General features: G+C 36.1%; 1 protein-coding gene across 1 annotated transcript; it reads left to right on the top strand.

Annotated features, from left to right (window-relative positions):
- The first annotated feature begins 584 nt into the window (after nt 1-584).
- LOC132791237 (uncharacterized) lies at nt 585-15,743 on the top strand. The gene is given in 5 exon segments (XM_060800078.1): nt 585-755; nt 11,588-12,253; nt 13,160-13,805; nt 14,938-14,993; nt 14,995-15,743. Coding segments are annotated over 5 exon segments (1,581 nt in total). The 5' UTR covers nt 585-713; the 3' UTR covers nt 15,166-15,743.
- The last annotated feature ends 7,028 nt before the right edge of the window (nt 15,744-22,771 follow it).

Here is a 22,771-nt window from a genome sequence, read left to right on the forward strand (position 1 = left end):
TTTTGTTTTCGGTAATTGCAGAGGAATGCATTACGAAATGGCAGCTGAAAGTTTTGTTTGGAGCTCTTCTGTGGGCGGTTGCTGGGAATTGACCCAGTTTCGTATTCTTCATTTGCCATTGCCCGATTTTCCATTCCAACTATTTGTTTTTGCCTTTGCGTGTGTGTGTGTGAGGGGCTGATAACAGCAATAAATTTCCTACCTCACTCAACGCAACGCTCGGTTGTCTAGGGCCCAACACAACAAAAAAAAAAGGGCGCTCGCTTGTTTCTCCCTACAAAATTGCCTCTTCATGCGCTCTCCCTTTCTTGTAGCGCTCGCTCTCTCTTTCTCTCACTCTCTCTCTATCGCACTCTCGAGAGAAAAGCGAAAGTAGCGAAAATAGTGCGTAGGCTCGTTGTCTTATCACACGCTCGAAAATGTTGCGCCTTCGTATTGCTCATACGACCTGTGGGTCAACGTCAGAGCGGAAAAGAAAATTGTTTGCTCTCGCATTGCGCATGTCCCCGGAAAAGCCAGAGCGAGAGTTTTCCCCCACAACACAGAGCTGCCAGACTGTTTCGACTCTTGCAAAGATTGTCAAAAATAAATCTACTTTAATTTAGCTACAACCTTAGAAATTCAATAATTTTCCAGAAGTTGCACACACTTTGGCGCAAACTGCTGGCAGACACTGTGTTACGCTATTTTCATATGTAGCAACGCCTGGTGGCATGGAGAAAAACTGTGGCAACGCTGTCAGCTTGGGAAATTTGGTATGTTTTTCATAAGAAATGTTTTTGGCCCGCCGATTGCTCAATGTCCCAATATGTGTGTGTGTGTGTGTGTGTGTGTGTGTGTGTGTGTGTGTGTGTGTGTGTGTGTGTGTGTGTGTGTGAGCGTGTGTAATCCTCACAAAGGCACACCAAATATTTTGTTGTATATACGCTTTTCGGCTCTCGAGCAGCGACGTTGTCGCAGTAGCTGCCTTTCAATTTCCTTGGCACGTCGCGCGCTAAAAACTACGCGACGCTCCGACATACAAAATATATGCATATATATCTCTCTGTATATATATCATATATATATTCTGTATGGATCGTATTGTGAAAGCATGAAATTGGTATAAACAAATGCAGCGGCGGCGGCTGTTGTTGTGCGATTGTGTTTAAACAGTTTTGCGAATCGAAATTCGTTTACGGAAATTGGCGGTCGTTGGATAATTCATAGATCAAAGTAGAGAGTCAATAAGGAACACGGAACACGAACGAAAGGCAGATAAATATATATAGTATAAAATACTATAAACTGGGGTAAGTTCATCAGCGAAACGGTCGCTCTCGGTCAGTTCATAATAAAAGCGTATCTAAACACAGACTCGCTTCACCGTAAGCGTGCAATGGGCAAGCATAAATTGTGTATCCATAAGATACACAGACACGCGCCTGTAAAAGCCTGAATGTATCTCGTAAAGTACGAGTGTGTGTCTGTGTGTGTGTGTTGTAGTTGTGTAAAAGTCGTTCAGTGTGTCAGTGTTTCAGGCTGTGACAAGAACAACATCAGCTGAGGCGAACGCATCGCGCATACGCCGCGTTGTCAATTGTTACTTTTTCCCTCTGAACTGTGTGTGGACGCCCTTGGCACCAGTTGCCCACGTCGCGTCGCTTCGCATCGCATCGCATTGCTTTTGCCCCGACCCCAATCCTCAATCCCAATCCTAACGACCATCGCCGCGCACTTGATATTGGCTATTGGCCTAGCCACCAAACAGCGGCAGCAACTATCTGCTCCTCCTCCTCCTCCGCGTCCACCTTCTCTTCTCTCTCTCGCCTCGTTTATCAACAACTATTTCTCTATGCTCAATTCGTGACCAGCTGCCGCTTTTGTTATGCTGCAAATGAAAATTTTGTACGTTCTGGCTGGCTTATATTTCCCTTTTAGTTATTGTTGCTCCAGTTTCCATCACCCCCCTCCGCCCCCTTTTAGCTCTTCACTCACTTTCCACCCAACGCGCGACCGTTGAACATGGAACATGTTGCGTAGGGTTTTTTGCGCTTTTCCGAGGGTGACTTTTTTTTCCCAGCTCACACTCGACGCTTTTCCTTTCTGTGCTTTTGTTTGCCAGATAGAGAGCGAGAGCAAGAGCAAGAGAGAGATAGAGAGAGAGAGAGAGTGAGGCACTTTTTTCTGTTGTTACAGCTCAGGTAAAAATTGTGAGCCCAAAAATTCATGTTGACTTTGTTTTCCTTTATATGTTGAACTGCGTTTGGGTTTGCATTCTCGAGCAGCTCTTAATTAGAATTAGAATTAGTTATTGCGTTAATTTAGTAAATGACTCAATTGCAGGCACCCCACAGAGTTCGCGCTGTTTATTTGTTGTTGGTCTTCAGCGAGTTTATGGCTCGCTTTTTAATTTTTGGCCCACAGCCAATTGATAGCGGAAAAACAATTTTCGTCTCACTTGCAACGCCATTGATGAGTTTGTTTTTGTTGTTCACATGATTAGTCATAGGTTTGCTGCAGCTATATACGATATTTATATTGTCACTCCGACTACTAAATGTATAATCAAAACACCGCTGGCAATGATGTCATTGACTCGTTGTGAAATCCTGCTCTCAAATGCGCTTTAGCACAGAGAAGTGCCCTTATCAGCAATTGTGGCTTCAACCTCAGCCATGAGTCATGTGTTTTGTGCCACAGCGTTGCAAATCAAATTACCACTCACTCATCCTCATCATCATCGGCGTCATCGTCACCGTTTTGGCAGTTGGGCGAACACATTTGGCTGGCTTCTGAAAAAGTCACGGCAGTTCACAAAAATTTGCCAAATCTCATTTGCTATGCCATCGAGTCATACTAAAAATATCATACGATTAGCAAAGCTTTTGCTGCAATGTCAACAATTAAATGCGCTTTTCCGAAGAATTTTAGTAATTTAATTATCAGTACACTACATGTGGAAAATTAGAATATCTGTAAATATTATTGTGAATTTATTATCAAGTCTCAAGTCGAGTCTCTGCTGTTTTGGTTGATTTGATATATGGTTCTATGGTATAGTATATTTATAACGAAATAGTACATCTTTATACCAAATATAGTCCTCGGTATATTTTGGTATATTAATTAGACAACAAACCAAATCAGTTGCATTTCAGTTGCCTTGGTTGACAGGCTGGTATATTTTGTATTCTATGGTATATTTTTAACAAAATTATATATCTTTATACCAAGTATAGACTTCGTTATATTCTGTTAAGTTAAGTTCGTATTTATTTAAGAAATAAAACCGCACTATATTGTTTATATTAAAAATGGATGGCGTGTATCTCATCGTCGAAAATGTGAATCTTGCAAATATATTATATTATAAAAAATTAGAGAACAAACCAAGTCTATCCCATCTTAGATGCTTTGGTTGGCGATCTGATTTTTTTTTTGTTCTCCATGGTATATTTTTTATGTAATAGTTTGTCGTTATACCAAAGATTCCGTTGGTATATTTTAATATATTAGTTTCATATATAGAAATATATTGAATTCGTCTATATTTTTTAATAATACTACATATTTTGCTTTGCTATTTGCTTTTATTAAAAGTAGATAGAGTATATTTCACTATAGAGCACACTCGACTGTAGCTCACTTGTTAATAATTGCAGAGAGCTTAAAGAGAGACTACAATAAAGAGAATATAGAAATAAAAAACTGTTTATTAAGTCAACAAAATAAGAATAATAATGAAAGAAAATACAAAATATATAAGAAAAATTAAAATAACAGATTTTAATGCCCCAAAGAATATGATATAATGCATATAAATATTGTGTATTACTCATGCTTAGCTTATTTTCTCACTGGGTTACATATTTTGCCATGCAGATATAATTGAAATTTCGTCGCGGGTTTTTCCCTTTTGGCGACTTTTCCCCCCGCTCTATAAATAGAGACATCGCATTAGGCCATCGCACTCGGCCAATTTCGTTGGCTAAAACTCTGGCCAAAAACTGTGCGTATTTGTGGCAAGTGTTTTATTTTTGATGCTTTGCACTCTTCCTCTTCCCTTCCCTCTCCAGGTGCCCTTTTTGGGGCCTGATCATGGGGCAAGAATTCGCCACGCATTTTCCACGTTTTTGTGTTTGCCAGACTCAAATATAGTTTTTCGTTTGCCGTTTTTCGTTTATTTGTGTTTTGTTTGGACTTTGTTTACGTTGTTGCTGCCGCCTTGTGCATAATTATGTTTAATTAAACTAATTAAATGGGCTTTTCATCGACAGCTCGCTGTTGTTGTTATTATTATTATTGTTTTCTCACACTTTGCTAATTAATTTCCCGGTATGAGCACAAATATTTGATCTCCTACTACGTGCTCGTGATCATGATAAGTTCAATTCAGCTTATTGTAAAATATTGTTTCTTTTGTTTTTTTTGCGATCGTAAACGAGTTTTTATGTTCAACATCTGCGCGCATTATAGGGGGGAGGAAAGGGGGAGGGCGACAAAGCCTGCCATTCAGTTGGGCGCAGTGTCAAGGTAGTGCGTGAGCTTAACAGCCAACAGTAGTGCTACATTTTAACTGTTAACTGTTAACTGCTTCCCCAGCCGCTTCCGCGACAACTCATTAGCAGGCAGCAGTAACAGCAACAGCAACAACAACGTCAGCTTCTGCCCCATCATTATCATCATGCAAACATGTCAATAACTAGAGCTATCATATGAGTGTACACTGTACACTCGGTTCAGTTTATGCTGCACACCGAGGGCTGCTTAATCATTCTGTAAATATATACATTTTGTGTGGAATTTGCATTTGCTTGAAACAAGAATAGAATGCTAATGCCGACGAAAATAAATAAACTCTTGAGCTAATTACTTGCCTGATTAGTTGATAGGTAAACCCAGCTATGAATAGACTACCGAAATAACTTTTTCTTTTTCGTTTTTTTAGAGATACTCGTAATATATGTATGATATATAAATGAGTTAGCAGTATCGATAGCAGAGTGAGCAATATTATTTTTACGTACCAAATCGAATTGATGTTATACATTTTATGTTATTTTGTTTGATTGCTTTTACATTTTATATAGAACTAATCATAAACATTTATAAGGAAAGAAAATATCAAAAGAATTTTACATATAAAAAAAAATTATATATATTTAATACAAAATATTACTTTTTCCTATATATTTCTAAACTATTACAAGCAATAAAATTTAACAAAGAATTAAAAGAACAAAAAAAAACGTTAAAGTTTCTAGACTAACATTAAGCTACTATATGCAATGTAATTTAACAAAAACTTTTTAAACCTATTTGGTATTACTACACAGAAAGAATCTAAGTTAAAAAGTAGATTATAAATCTAGATTTTGATAGCTTTTCAATCTTAAAAAAAATCTTGAAACATGAATTTCAAGATGAAAAAGTTAGAAAAAACATTTTTTCGTTCTTCAATAATAGTTTTGAGATTGAAAATACTTTTTTAAAAGACTTATATTTTTCTAGCAATTTAAAACAATTTTTATTGAATCTTTTATTTTATTTATTTGCAAAGTTATGTTGAAGACAAAATGTGGGATCATAATATTATTATATTTAAATTTATTTTATTTTCTTCAATTACTTTTTGATAAAAAAAAAAAAAGTTTTAGATGTAGCTTTCTCAAGAGGTTTTACTTTTCATTAACTTGCGGAGCAACCCTCGCTTGTGTGCAGTTCATCTTAAGCAGCAGCTGAATGTAGTGCACTGAGGTTTTTGCATTGGCCTTGGCTTCTGCTATTTATGCTCACTTTGGGGTTGTCTCTTACATGCTCTTAGAGTACTCAAAGCAGCTTAAGACGAAGAGCGCGGTCTGAGTTTGAGCTGAATTTGCGTTGCGATTAGTTGACGCTGGCTGCTGGCTACGGATGACTTGGAGTTGATAGTGCTTATCAATAAAATATACAAAACGCCTCGACAACAATTACAGTTGTCAAATATCACACAACAAAGCACAGACAACCCACACCTCACACACGCACATACACACACACATACAAGCACAACCACACCCACGCATAGAGACTACAAGCGACACCCTCCGCCCTCCGCCCACACTCAAATCCCTAACCATGGGTTGCTCTGCAAACGTTTTGTTAATTTGAAAATCAAACATTGATTGTGACTCCGTTTTTTTTTTTGCCACAAATTTATACATATTTATTTGCTGCTTTTGTGTTTGTTGAAGAAATTAAATTGATAATTGAGTTGTGGACCAGCAACAACACGAAGTACTTCAGCTTCATTTCCGCTGCGATCTTCCCCTCTCCCCCTTTTCCACCTTCCTTTTCTTCCGTTTTTCGGCTGCATTTATCGGCAGCTTCTTGTAATTTCGTTAATCTTACGCATCTTTCACTTCTGTTTGTTTTTTTTTGCAACTTCAGAGATTTTACTCATAATGCGGGTCAAGTTTCTCTTTTTGTGTTTTTTTTTTGTATATCCTATAAAAAAGTATTTAAATTAAATTTTATCCAATTGGATAAGACATAAAATTTGAAATACGTTTTATTAGTTTTTAGTTTAGTTTAGCCAACCGTTATGTAGGGTATGTATATTGTATATATAATTTTCAAATATTATATGTATTAGAGCAATTTTATTACTGAAACACGGTGTAGAATTAAGTTTGTTGATTACCTAAATAGTTGCTTGTGACTAATATTATACTGAGTGCATAAATATTAATATATTCATATTTTTACTTTGTTTCATAATTGAGAAAATATTATATAATTTATTTTTAGTTTCGCTAAGCAACTTAGTCAAAAAAATACTTTAAGTGGAAAATATCTTTAAAATATAATAAACTCATTTATTCATTCATTAAGTCATATCTAACATATAACATTAATAATTCGATAATTCTATTCGGTTTCCAATTGTTAGTAATCTTTTATCAGCCTCGGATAGGTTTTCCTCTTCAAGCTTGCAAATTCCATAGAGAACCACTTTCTGCGTCGCAGCCGCTGTCGCAGTCAACGCACGCCTGGCAGCAGCAGCGGCAGAGGCGGCGGCAGCGACAGCGACGCATCGTCTACGTTTGGCTGGCACAGCACAGTCAAAGTTCTAAAGTTGCCGCGGCCGGTTGGGAGAGACCTAAAATAAATTGTGTGCCTAATTAACAATATAATTATTAATAATTTAAAATTAAATGCTGAAATGTGCCATAAATTCAAACACACACATTTGAAATATATCTAAAGACAGCGGCATACCGAAAATAAATCGCATTTGATTGATTGATGAAAAAAGCCTTCAGTGATAAGCGGCCCCAACAACATAAACAAATAAACTATAAAATGTAAGAAGTGCAGAAGTTTTGACCGTGTGATACCAATAACAATAAGTGTGTAAAGTAGTGTAGAGTGATATCTAGTCAAGAGACATGTGAGCTGTAAAGTTCAAGTGCGTGCCTTGAAATTATTTGGGAACTGCACCCCAAAACAAAATGAGTGACTGCGACAGCAACAGCGACAGGGCATCATAAACAACCACGGCTGCACAGGTTAGACAGAGACAAAGGGGAAGACGCAGTGTGAGAGGTGTTAGAAGGAGAAACAAAAGCAACAGCTTGAATTTGTGACTCCTACGAATGGGGGTGTTAATTCATACATTGTGATCCACATAAAAATAGTCTGTGGTCAGCAACCGCATGTGAGCGAAGCAAAGGAGAGAGCGTGACAAAGAGAGTGGGTAGAGAGAGGGGAGAGAACGACGCTACTGTGCAGATAACGACGCGTAGTGGAAATCGTTCACAACTCTCATCAATTTATTTGCATACGATAATTTCTTTATTGCACTATCAACAGCCGGTTGTTGTCGCAGAAAGGCGGGGGGAGCAAAGACGCAGTAACATGCGCGGTCAAAGAGGGAGAGACGACTATGCCACACTTTGTTATTGTTGTTGTTTTTGATGTCGATACATTGTCGGTTGTCGGTTGTCGGCATCAGCCCCAGTCGCAGCCTCAGTCACAGTCACAGTCACAGTCACATTTTCAGTCTTCGCTCCAACTTCAGCCCCAACGATATTTAGTCTTCCTGCCAACTGTTCAAATATTGCTGTACGTTTTTAATTTTTTCTATTTGAACTTTATTTATTTTCTTTTTTTTGCGCTTTTGCGAACTTCTTGGCAATCATGGCACGCCGTAATTAATTTTGTTTGCATTGTACTTAAGGCAATAATAACAACAACAACAACACACGTGAATCAAACTGTGATAAAATTGTGTTTGGTCTATAAAAGTCTGTGTAGGGTTTCGGTTTCTGAGTCTTTAGGGCACAATGCTGTCTTTTCATTCTCCGGCTCTCTGAACCACAGATAATGCGTTATAAAACGCGTATCGTTCTATGGAAAATACGTACACATGTATTTATGATATTCTGTTTGTGGATACGCTTAACACGACACTGCGGAGCACATGGTCTCCGCTAGGGAAATAGCCGATTCAAAGTGGTTCAAAGTGTTATCTTTTGTGTGCTTAGATTCTTCATTCAAAAGCTATACACTGGAAAAAGTTATAAAATCAAGATTTTGGTCTGATTCTAAGAATTTTGGTCTAAAAGCGCGTCAAAGACATGAACAAAATCTTGATTTCAAAAACATTTAATATAAGACACTTTTACTTATAAAATATTTATCATCGATTTGCGCAGCATTTTAACAGAAAACCTTCTTCTTTTAGATAACAATTTAGAATGTTTCAGCTCGATTAACTTAAGTCTTAACACTTAAGTCTAGATATATAATTTTTAGTCTTACTTCGAAAATTTGACTAATGTTCTTAATTTTAAGCATTTGTTCTCAAAGTTATCTTCTTTCAAGAACTCAATTTTTAAGACGAAAGTTTTTGATTTTAGAACTTGGTATTTTTGTCAGTGTACATATGTGTATTCTATAATAGACTTCATTTAAATTATGACTCTTGATATACATACATAATTAATGACTTCTTTTCAACCATTTGTCATTATCTTTCACACTTTGGGTATTACTTTTTAAATTTAAATAATAAATAGGATTGATATAAAATCTAAAATCAATTCTATAAATCCGTATACTTAAAAAAGTATTATTTTACCAAAAATATAGTCATTGGGGAGTTCAGCACATGATAAAAATTCTTACAACTTCAGCATAGATGATTTGCAGATATAACACAAACTTAATTATTTGCTGTTTTTTCTGTTTCTGAATACTTGTCAAAACAAAGGATTAAAATTTTTTTTGAAATATTTGTAAAATAAATTTAAAAAATCAAAATATTTTTAATATAATTTTGAAGTTTGATGACTAAACGATTAGCAATCATAGAGGTTGGTTTAATTTTAAATTAAAATTGAAATGAAATGAGTAAAATGTGCTATGTAAAATAAGTTTTGGATATTAGAATTTGTTAAATATTATATATTATAATAATACATATATTATTTTATGATATATGATTAATGATTTATATTTATGATTTATGATATACATACATATATATTTATTATTTTATATGTTAACTCTTATAATATTATTAGAGTATTAAAGCAAAGATGGAAGATTATTAATTTCCCTGGCGCTTTTTCCATATGCACTGATGCTCCAGAATCAGCGCTTGCGTCGACTCGTTATCAGCAAACTGATAACCGATGTATTTGTGGCTTCCAGTCATAAATCGATTCAGTTGCGGCATGGCCAATAGGCGTCCGCCTCGGAGTGCTTTCATAGGCCATGTCCGGTGGATTCAGGAGCTTAGAAATTGAGACGAGTTTGACAGGAATATTAGGCTGTCAGCAGCGTGCTCTTGGATCTCAAATTGTCGAGGTTCCGCTGCTGCCTGGAGTAGAAAATTGCTACCGTAGTCGTAAGTGTGGGAGTTACCGTTGACACTATCGATGGGTTCTTTTAGGGGGCATTATACAATTTATGAGCTGTCACGCGGTGGTGTATCTGACGTCCAGCGTTATGATATGGCCGCGATTGTGGGCCACATGATTTATCGCTAGACGATGATGAATTGCATGCAGGAATTGCGGCGGGTAATTAAACGATTGAATGCCTTAAATCGATTGACCTCTCACCAAAAATAATATTGAATAAGGCTTTTTTTTTGTGGGTGTTGGCTCAGCTCTTTTTAGCCACTTGACTTGGCTTATGAATGATTAAGATCGTCGTATACTTAATTTATAGTCGCGTGCAAAAATCACCGATTAAACTCATCGACGACATTAAACGATTTGTTTGCTTAAGTGCCGCAATTGAAAGATAAAGCAAAAGCGATAATGTTTTGCCGTAAACACTTCTTTGGGGGAGGTGCGAAAAAGCTGCGATATCTGACACATTAGAAGTTTATAGTTGCTCCTATCGATTGCTCCATATGGTGTAATATATCAAAAGCTCGAAGCTGACTAATGTCCATTGGCATGTGACCCTTTCCCAGGTGGATAAATAAAGCGGGTAATTCCCCTTGCTGCAAATATCGTAAACTGCAATTTACTACCAATTTGAGTTTGAGATATGAACTATGCTTATCGCCAACAAGTGGTCATAAAAATGCCAAGCAGAGCTACTTAACTCACTTGTAGATAAGGCTTTATATGGTGATGAATGTATATATTTGGGGCAATCCCAAAGCATAGATCAAGCGATATTATAGAGAACTATCCTTGGGTGCAAATGCCAATGGAAATTTGTGATTATTAATAGTACATTTAAACTTTTTTTTGTATTTAATTTCAACCAGCAACTATTACAGAGCTTTAAGGGATTAATATTGGCATATTAAATATTTTTGTATATATTTAATTCCAACCATCAATTATTACCCAGTATTTAGGGATTATTATTATTTCATTTTATATTCTTTTATATTTAATTTCAACCACCAACTATTACACAGCATTGAATGACAAAGTTTTCCTATTTCAATTTGATTTATTCACTTTTTCCTATTTCGTTATGAATTTATTCTTCTGATCTTGTGATTGATCTTCCCACTAAATTTATTTTTCTGATCGTAAGATTGATCTTTTCACAATAAATGTCTTTTCTTTGTGGTTTTTCAATATTTTCATTCATATTTCATAGTCCCATTTGTTATTATAATGATATTTTTTTTTGTCAATTTGACAATTTTTTGCTATCTTGTAGTTTTTCCCCCCTTTCTGCAATAAATGTCTTTTCTCGGTGGATTTTCAATACTTTCATAGTAAAAACTTTGTTAAAGTAATAATCGAGTTGACCTCTGTATGTCGATTTGACTGCTCTTCAGTTGCTTTTAGTTCTTCCCAATGACTTTATGTTTCTAATCTTGTACTTGATTTTCTGTTATTAATTCTCATTCCTATGCCTCATTTTCTATTCTTAATATCTACTATGTAGCTTAGTATTATTTCTCATAGTTTACAGTCTCATTTGTTGTTATCATGTTATCAAGTTTTCCTATATCGATTTGACAATTAAATGATTTGATTTCCCACAAAATTTCTTCCTGTGATCTCGTGATTGCTCTTCCTTCATTTCCACATTTGCAATAAAGTTAACTAACCTTTACTCCACTCGTTTCTCTTTGCAGTTGCCCAACAAACGGTGTGGCAACAAGAATCGCCAGCGCAGCACCCCGATCCGCTTGGAGCAGCAGCTGACCAAGAAGGAGCGCACCACAAAGTTGCCGCTCGTTGGCGCTTTGGTGCACAAGGCGCTGCAAGTACGCAACTGTGACACCAACTCAACAACAACAACAACAACCACAACAACACAAACATCTCTGCAATTTAAGGCAGACAACAACAACGAGATCTCCAGCATGGTTTTGCCTTTTGGCCTGGGGCCCGATGGCCACAATGTGGATGCCATACAGAGTGCACCGGCGCCGAGTGCACCACCAGCTCACATGGTGGCGCCTCCGCTTTATGCACGTGGCCAGACAAATATCTACACAGGCGTGCCCATCATTGTGAATCCCTACATAGACTTCATTGTGGTCAATGGCGACGATCGTTACATGATTCGATGCGAGCGCAAGTCGGTGCTGGAGCGCAGTGTGGAGCTGGCCAAGTTAATACACGCTGGCCCAAACAGTGGACGCAAGAGCGACAACCATTTCCAGATACTCAATGTGGATAAGAATGATTTCGAGCTGATCGTGCGATATATGGAAAAGCATTTCATACGCTATCGCGATCACAAGCATCTGCTCAAGATACTCGAGCTCTCGGATCGCTTCAATGTGCCCGATTTGGTGAGTACAAAGAAATAATATTTTGAGAGAGAATAAGAGAAAGAGAGAGAAAGAGAAAAAGATAGAGAGAGAGAAAAAAAAAAGAGGGAGAGAAAGAGAGTGATTGCGAGTGAGAGAGTGAGTAATTGAGGAAGAAAGCTAGACGGTTATGAAAAAAGCTTGATGAAAAATCGAAATGATCTTTGTAGCTCCCTTTATTATTATCTTAAATTAGTCGCCATTTTGTTAATGCTTTTTCCTTACATTTTAAATGGAATTCTTATTTTGAAGAACAAATAACTTTGGTTCAATACTGTTTTGATTTTGGATCTTATTATTATATTTTATTCATTTTTATTAATTCATTTTATTTTATTCATTGAAATATTTTATTTCAATTATTCGTTTGACTTCCAATTATTGGTTGTGAAAGCAATCGTTCGTTTTGCTTTTTCCGATATTCGACATTTGAATCCCTTTCATTGACCATTCTAAAAATTATAATTATTTTAAATCATTCTTATTCTTTTATTGTAAATCTGCTTTGCTCAAAGTTAACCAGATTCCTACACAATTCTAGTGCCCATTATTAATTAAGCATTATATCTAATGATTCTAATTTCAATATTAAATGTAAGTTAAAATCTTCTCTTATCCTTTTGCTCTTAAAACAAACTTTCTATTCGCTTTTTCGGTCCACTCTTTGTAAATTTTTTCACATAATCTTCTCTTATGCTTTGGTCTTAAAACAAACTTTCAATTTGTTTTTTCGGTCCAATCTTTGTAAATTTTTTTACATACCACTTCATTTACAAACTGTATAATTATGATCGCTTGTTGAAGTATGATATTATTTTCATTTTATACATTTAATATTAAAGGTGTTTCATCGAAGCTAATGTTAAACTCTTTCTCATTTCCCCCTAGATCATTTACTGCATTCGTGAACTTGATCTCAGCATTTCGAGTGCCACCGCACTGGACATCTACAAGGCGCTGTGGTTCTATCAGGGAATCGCGCTGACAAACCAACACCAGACGGTGATCACCACCCAAGAGACTGCCCAACAGCAGGCCAGGAAGCAGGCATCCAAGGCGAAAGCGGCGGCCAAGCAACTGGCTGCCGCTCAAGCTCAGGCACAACAGGATGGCGGCGATGGCGACGGAGCTCAGGTTAATCTCATTCCCAATCCGAATCCCTTCACGACCGAGGACTACGGCGTGGCGCTGCTGCACAATACACTCCAGCTAATCGATATGCATGCCGAGCTGCTGCTCTCCATGCCTGCCATCTGTGACCTCCGCTTCGAGGAGCTGGAGACGCTGGCCAAACGCGACACGCTGCAACTGCGCTCCGAGCTGACGCTGTTCGAGTGCCTGGCCAGCTGGAGTCTGGCGGAGTGTGGACGCAAGAATCTCGATGCCACGCCCGAAAATCGTCGCACCGTTCTCGGTCCGCTTTGCCTCACGCCGCGCTATCTCCGCATGACCCCCAACGAGTTTCGACGCTGCTGCGATCGCATCGAACTGCTGCCGCCGCTGGAGATTTCGCTAATCAGCGATGCGCTTGAGGGTGAGTAGAGCTTACTAATCAAAATTCATTTTGTGGGTTGCTTAGAGTAACGAAATCATGGTCTAGTTAATACATGCCATATGGCATACTTTTTGACATCAGAAATGAATAAATTCCATATATTTGTCAGAGATTTAAATATTAGGCAACATTTAGCATTATAGACTATGGATTACCTATTTAAATATAATCTAAAGTATTTATAGTAGGTTGTTTAAACATATGTACATATATAATAGTTACCCACGACTTTACTCAATAAATTCGCCGCAAGTTTCAAATGCTCATCAATTTAAAATGTCAATGAATTGTATGTGGATTAGATAAAGCGTATTTCAAGCATTGCTAATTATAAAATTTATTTATAGTATAAATAAGAAAATTCGTATGAAATTGCATGACCTACTATTTCAGATAAACTCATACAAATAAAAAGAGTTTATATAAAGAAATTCTCTTGTTGTGTTTTAACTTTAAATAAACATTCATTAAGTAAAGTAATTCATATTATTTAATATAATTTTAATACATTGTAATTTGGCTGGCAACAAATTAAAGGAAAAATATTTATGAGCGTTTGAAATAGAATGATTATTATCTTATCTAGTTCCTAAGATGAAATTAAGGAATTCGATTGAGTATTTCTAGCTGTAAAGATTGTAATACTGAATATGACGATTGAATTAAAGTTGTATACAAATTGAGCTAATAATAGTTAAATGTGATAACAATCTTTGCTAATTCCCAAACTGGAGTCGTGATTTTTGGTACATACACTATTAACTACAGTATTTATGAATCCTTCAAATTTGGTTGCGATCAGATAAAAAGTGTAGAAGTTATTTAAAAAAATACTTTACTGAAATGGGGTCTTAGTTGCGTTGGCTTACAGTTCGGTATATTTTGTACTATATGGTATATTTTGTATGTAGTACAATATCGATATTAGAACTTTTGCGGTATATTTTTATTATAGTGTTAGAATCTGAGTTTATTGCAAATTATTTTCATTGTACACTTCTTGTTTTTTAAACGAAAATAGCACACAAATTTGTAGCTGATTTACAAAATTTCTCATTAAAAGTAATTTATGTCATTTAATTAATCATTTTTACACACATTCAATTTGCAGGCAAAAAGCTGAAGAACCTCACGGACCAGCAGACGGAATTGCTGGAGAAGTTTCGCACCCCCTCGAGCTGAATACGCCCGCATGCCTGTGCATCTAAGCGATCGAAGCAGCCCGAAGAACTATCCAAAGAAGATGCGGCTGGCGCACGAGGGTCGAGCCACCGAGGAGGGATGCTGGGAGAAGGTTGGCATCAATTGTCTGCGTGTGTTTGTCTGCATTTTCGATTGACGAACTAGAGATGGAGATGCAGATGGAGATGGAGTTGAAGATGGAGATGAAGATGGCGACAGCGTTCCGGCGACGATGAATCCCACATAGACTTGTTGCATTAACGAATATTAGCGCTTATGAATTACATATATAACATACATATATACATAGTTAATGATGTTGAAGATGATGATAATGACGATGATGTTAGTCTAATGGGCAATACATTTACAAAAAAACACACACACACATTACCAAGTGTTACCAAGTGCTGGCCAGACAAAAAAAAAATGGTCTGGCAGTGATTTTATAGCAGCTGTTTCTAACATACTTACTATACGAGTACTATATAGATGATATATATACTATATACATACAATATATAGCGAATGTAGGTTTAACTGTCGTCGCCAACTGATTGTTTGGGTTTTTGTATTCAACTAGTCAATGATATATACTATAGATATATACATACAATATATACATAAGTATATATAAAAATAAAGAAGCAAAAACAACAACAACAAAATCTAACAAAAATGTAAAACAGGAAAAAAAACAAAAACAAACAAATTTTATACAAACTTTATGCAACGTTTTGTAGCTGGACTCAAAATACAACAAGAAAAACAACAACATAAAACAAAATACAACAAATACAAATTACCTTACCTATAGGTATAGTTTAATAATACAACATACTGATAAGCATTTATCACTGGTCTATAAACAGCATAGGAAAACTAAAATAAATAAATACTGCGAAAGTATGATTACAATTACAAATTCTAATTAATCAATCACCAAATTGATAAATCGTAAGAATAGTGCAAATTATTGTGTATTTTTCAGCCGTTCATAGCTAAAACAAATTGTTTATAACTGTGTGTGTGTGTGTGTATCATTTTAATTGTTGTACGAACATTATAAAATTTATAGAAACTCTGTTGCTTGTTGCTCGGTTTTTGGCTTTAAAAAAAAATTGAATCCTCAAGAAAAATCGCAAAAGATAAACAAATAACAATCAGATTAACATTAATTAATAGCGAATTTCTTATGTCAATATTAAAGTATAGACACTCACTCACACACACACACACACGCAACACACTCTCACACGTACAAATTGTTAACAGAATTATGCATTTTATTATTAGTTAATATTAAAAGTAACTTAAAAACCAAAAAACTGCAAGCGCAACGCTTTTAACATTGTTCAAATAATATGAATTCCTTTTGCTTCAGTTGCGAATTGCGAATCGAAATCAACTTGGCAACGTTTTCCCAACGCCCTCACATCAAAGTACATTAAACATTAAACCGAAAAATTGTAGTTAAATAAAGGATGTACACACAATTTTTTAAAAATATTCCGCCTTTTCTTATTTATTTCGAATAAGTTTGCTACAACAGCGCTGTTAACTTTAACAGCAAGTGTTAGTTTTAACAGTGAATGCGTTTAACAGCGCTCTGTTTACAAAAGCTTAGCTAGCACAGCTCTAAACCATTGGCGAATAAGCTTAAGGGGAAAGCTTTCAAAAAGTTTACTGACGTTCCTTTGTTGGGATTTGAGAGTCTCTGAGATTTGGGGTTTCTAATCTTACTTTTACTTACTTACTTTCTGTACCTATTAAAATTTAGTATCATTAATAAATTTCGGTAAGTCTTGCTTGAATTTAATTTGGTTTACTAACACGGAAATTTTTTTTTTATTTATTTGTACTGAGGTTTGTATTTTAGATGTCAAATTTATGTTTATACCCGCCGGCAGGAAATGTATGTAACAGGTAGAAGGAGGCATATCCGTCCCTATAAAGTATATATATATATATATATATATATATTCTTAATCAGCGTCAACAGCCGAGACGATATAGCCATGTCCGTCTGTCCGTTTGCCCGTCCGTATGAAACACTGCATCTCAGAGATTATAAGAGATAGAGCTATAATTTTTGTTTCAAATTTATCCCACGCCCACTTCCGCCCCGCAAATAAAAAAAAAATCGAATAACAAGCGTAATTTTAAAGCTAGAGTCGCGAATTTTGGTATATACAATAATTACTAAAGTAGTTATGATTCATGAAATTTTGGTTGCGATCAGATAAAAATTGTGGAAGTTAACATTAACAAACACATTTGGTATATTTTTAGTATTTTCGGTATATTTTGAAAATAATACCGCAGTATTTTGCCTTTATTAAAAATTGGTAGCGGGTATCTCACAGTCGAGCACACTCGACTGTAACTTTCTTACTTGTTTTTTGTTTGTTTTAATTATTTCTAATACATTTTAAACCCTAGAGAGTGGCATTGTTTGAATATAATTGTGCTTACTATTCTTAAATATCGTTTTTTATTTAATTCTTCATTTTATCACATCCAATTTGAAAATATTAATAATTAAAAAATTTTGCATTTTAGAGGTCAAAATTATGTTTTTTGTTCTTATTATTCCTAATGCATTTTGTAAGCCAAAAGAGTTGCTTTGTTTGAACTTAATTATGCCTAGTAATCTTGAATTTATTTTTTTATTTTAGTTACTCCATCCTGTTTTAATGCCAAGTTATACAAGTGAAGTATTACAATTTTTTATTATATCAATTATTTTATTTAAAGACTTTTTAATTTCAGTAACTTTTTCATCTTATTATTTCCAATGTCTACAATTATAATTTTAAAATGTATCAACTATTTCATTTAAAGACCTTCGTTTGTGTCAGTTCCATTTTGAGTTCTGTCACGAAATTCAGATTATAAACGAAATCAGAATTTGCTCAATTTAGCACCGCTTTGGCCGCGTTCTAATACCACAACCAATTTGAAAATTTTGCGTTGACAAAATTCGATTGGAGCATTAGAGGTTTAGCTTCGCCCCACCTTAATGCCATCTGATTAGCATGTGCTGCGCTCTGTGCTCGGCTTCAACAAGAGTGCACACTTGTGCTCTGGCCACAGTGGACGACAGAGCAGAAGCAGATGTTTGCGAGGAGTAGTTGTAGTTAGCTAGCTAGCCAAAAAACCTTAACAGCAGGCGGCACATGGCACTGGGGTGCATCAGGCACTTGGTTACACACTAAGCCTGACCACTGCTGGACCAAGTCTAGACGCAGCGGTGAGCAGTGAGAAGTGTGTGTGTGTGTGTGTGTGAGTGTGTGTTGTTTGTGCAGTTTGTAATGTTGGCTGCCAGTTAATGTCGAGCTACTTACACATCCACATGGACATCTACGTCTGCGTCTCTTTCTGCTGCTCAACTCTCGGCATTAATGTAGCATACATTTGGGGGGCACACCACAATACACTTGTCCAGGCACAACACACACACACACACACACATGCAAAAACAAAAATAACAACATACCAAGCACAATTTTCCACTGGTTGTCGTGTTGCCGTGCAAGCACTGCAAAATTTATGATTTTATTTCACGCTTGCTTTTCATTAACGTTCTCTTTTGTTGTTGTTGCTTGCCAAAAATTATAACTTCTTTTTTTTTTTGCTTTTCTGACTATTCCCAGTGCTGAGCTCAGGCAGCTCAGCTGCTCGACGCTCTGCCGCTTGTTAACCTTTTTCAAGTTGCTTTTGCCAATCTTTTTATTTTCCATTTCGTTTCTTTTTTTCTGTTTTCGTGCTTCTTTTCTACTAATTTTTGCGCACAGACGCTGACAGTGACCAGGGCAGGCCAGGCCAGCAGCAGGCGGAGATTGGCGGGGGCGTGGCTGCATGCGCCCTAGAGTCAAATTTCCGCAAAAGTTATGCAGCAGTCGCCATGGAACACAGAACACGGAACACGAAGCATGTAGCACATTTTGTAGCCAACCACTTTTTATTATATTTTACAAATTCTTTTTTTTCCCTTCTCATTGGCTAAGCGAATAGCAAATTGTAGGGGAAGGGGAGGGGAGTGGATGAGAGGGAGGGAGGGAGGTCAAAGGGTGATGCTGCACTGCCTGCAGCTTGGTGGCTGACCGCATATATAATTATTTCATATGAAACATGTATGAAAACCCGCCAGAGTCAGGCCAGTTTCTGCTCTGGCGAAGGCTTCTTCTCAAGGCAAGGCATTCGCATATTATTTTCCTTCTTTTTTTTCTGCGCTTGCACTAAAATCAGCAAAAGTGAATTAGTGCACGGCAACAGGGGAGACACACACACAGAGAGGAGGAGGGAGGGAGAGAGAAAGAGCGAGAGAGAGAGAGAGACGAAACCTGCAATGCAGTTGGTCGCCTAATGAAAATTGTTGTGAAATAAATCATTTTAAATAATTTTCATTTCTACATGTGGCTGCACACACCACAAACACACTCACACACACACAGACACTCGCACACGTAGCTGTGTTGGCTTTTTAAAGTTTAAATTGAAATGAAAGCCAAGTAGCTGCAATGGACTTTGCACTTTGCCTGTTACTTCAGCCGTATCTAACTTTTTTGCAGCTTGCTAAATTGCGCTAACTGACCAAAGCGGAAGTTTCAATTACACACATGTACACACACACACACACACACACACACACACAGACACAGACACACTTTGTGCAAGGCCAATGTAGAGGAGTGCAAACTCTTCTCTTCACTTTTTTTTTGGGGCTCGTTACAGCATTGACCTACACTGCGTATGCGTGCTGTGATATGACGCATACGACCCATGAGCCATTAGACCAGTCGCAAGGCCACAAATCTGTGTTAGACCAACAACACGAAAAAAAAGGAAGTGTATAGCACTGAAAACTGAAAGCTAAACTGCTGCTGCAGTGACCAAATTATAGCATAAAAGTTGGCATATTACTTGCAGTAGCATCACCAAAGCGAATGAATTTAATACCCTTTAATTTATGCACTCACTTTGCATTCATGGGCATGCTGCATCGCTGGACTTTAGCTGAAGCTCAAGCTTAATTCGATTTAAATGCCTGTCAGCATAACGCTTAATATATACACATTTATACGCAAACGATGCTGCGTGACTACAGGGTATAAAAGTAGCTCGAACAATCTCAAACGGCTCAAACAAAGTATACCTAAAACGGATATTACTTTATCAAGCGGCATAAAAAATGAGGCAGTCGGCCGAATCGTGGAGTCGAGGTTAGAGAGAGAGTCACGCAGGGAGCGGGGGAGAACAGCAAGCGGGCGGAAGCAATCAGCGAAATTTATTGCAGAGTCTCCTTTTTGGCGTAACTGATGAAGTGAGAAACTGAAAGACAGTCGAGGCTAAGGCTAAGGCAATACAAATGCTGCTGCGTGAGAGTGTGTGTTCTGTAGCATTTGGTTGGACGGAAGCGACAGCTGCTAGTAACTGTGAAGAAGTGAGCCAGAAGTGTGCCACGCCCCCTGCCACATGCCCCACTCCAAGCACCCAAACAACAACGCTTCTTTTTCTTGTGGCGTGCTGCTTTTTATTGCTTTATTTTTGTGCTTTTAGCTGCGCTCCGCTTAAATCTAAAAAGCAGTTGGAAATGTGCTTATATACCGCTTACAAGAACACGCACACACACACACAGAGGGAGGGAGAGACATACACACACACACACACACAGCCAACCATTTGAATGCAAATGCAACAACCGGAAATGAAACCGACAATGCCACTTATTTATCTTTGTACTTGCGGCTCTGATTTTGTTGTGGCTTCAAGCAATATCATTTTTGTTGCTGTTGCTGTTGCTCTTGTTTTTATTGTTAATGTTGCTGTTACTGTTGCTCTTCCTCTTGTTGTTGTTGTTGTTGTTACTATTTGTTGATTTTTTTTTGTAGTTGTTGTGTTGTTATTTCATTTGTGTGCTCGCGGCTTTTTAATTAAACGATTTAGTTTTGTTGATTTAGGCAGCCGCATAAATTTTAATTGTAAATAATTAGCAATCCCCTCGCGGTTCCCTCTCCCCTCTCTCTTTCTCTTTGGCCCTTGATTCCCTTCGTCCCTGCGTGCGAACAAAAAGACGCATTTTTCAATTTACATATTTATGGAAAAAGAGCAATTAAAATTTTATTGGCGTTCGCATTAAATAATTGCACAAAAAGTCGAATATTTGTTTGCAAATTGCATATAGTCCCAGCTGAATACATATAAGAAAGGAATGATAGACAAATTTAATTATAATATCAAACTGCATTCGCATTCGCATTCGCCATTCGCATTCAGTTTCACATTTATTTGTTTATTCATTTGTTTAATTGTTTGGCTTCGCGTTAGTTTTTGTGTTTTTGTTTCTACTTTTCGTGCTTTAATCATTGCCCCGAAATTAAAGAGTCGACTTTGATTTATTGCAGCGCATTCGAGAGCGGAAAATAATTAATTTGGAAAGCACTTAGCATGCCCAAAATAAATGTTTGATGTACACTAATTAAAGGCATAGCCATATTAAATGGAATTTAGTAAAGGAAAGTGCTCTACAGGATTCATTTAGAATTTATTGTGAAATGTTCGTGACTTCCACAAGTATTTAATTAGTAAATGTTACCTAAAAATTATCTTTAAGAGGGATTACATATTTTTATGATTTAAAGTGTGGTATTAATATAATAATCATTAAGAAAGATTACATATTTTTTTTATGATTTTAAGTGAGGTATTATATAATATATATACTTTTTAATAATAACTTATATATAATACTTTTCATGATTTTAAGAAGATTGAGTAAAATGTATTTGAAAATCAAAAATGTATTTTACATTTGAAATATCATAAAAATAATTTTAATTTAATTTAATTTAATATTCAATTAATGAACACTAATTGAAGGTATTCAGACCATAAGAAATGTAATTTAAAACTTGAAATATTATAAATAAATAAAATATATATAAAGTCAATTTTTTAGGTGATGGAAATTTACATACTTGAAAGACTATTTAAAGTTACTAAATATATAGGCGTAGTTGTAATTTTTGTGGGTGAAGATAATAAATAAAGATTCTAACTAATATTCTTAGTTAACTTTATGAAACCACAATATATTATATTTAAATGTTTAATTAAGAAAGAGTATTTTATTTTGAGTCATAATTAATTTAAAAAGTGTCTTTAATAATTAATTTATAAGTATATTTCACATTTCAAATACTATTTTAATAAATTCCAACCTTCAAACACTATTATAATTAGTAATAAAGTGTAGAAGAAAAGTTAAATTTTCTGTAGTAGAAAATTCTTAATATATACCAAGCTTTATCGTATCCAACCTTTAAAGCTGACTTGATTAAACCAAAATATTTTGCAATCCCTTTTTTTTCAATTCCATGTGAACCCCATTGGCTTTAGTACTAATATCAAAAGCACTTCATAGTTGTATTTTCCTTATTGCACTTCATTAATATTTGCTACTTCAGCGTGCGCGTTTGCAAAGCCATCGTGCAGGTACTTTGGAATTATTTCAACTAATCAAATGAATTAGAAAAAAACTTTGATTATCAGACAAACTCTGAGTTATGAAGGTCCTACATTTTTTTTTTGCCTTTTTGCGTTGCCGACAAAAGTTGTAATAACCTATTAACGAACATTGGAAACGCTGGCCATAAAGAAGAAAAATAAAAAAAGAAGGTTGGAATGATAGAGAGAGGAGGAAGAGGGATGGAGGAGGTTCTAGAGTGGGAGAGCGTTAAAAAGAGGCAAAGCCCATAATG

This window comes from Drosophila nasuta, chromosome 3 (genome assembly GCF_023558535.2).
Source record: "Drosophila nasuta strain 15112-1781.00 chromosome 3, ASM2355853v1, whole genome shotgun sequence".
Taxonomy (NCBI): Eukaryota; Metazoa; Arthropoda; class Insecta; order Diptera; family Drosophilidae; genus Drosophila; species Drosophila nasuta.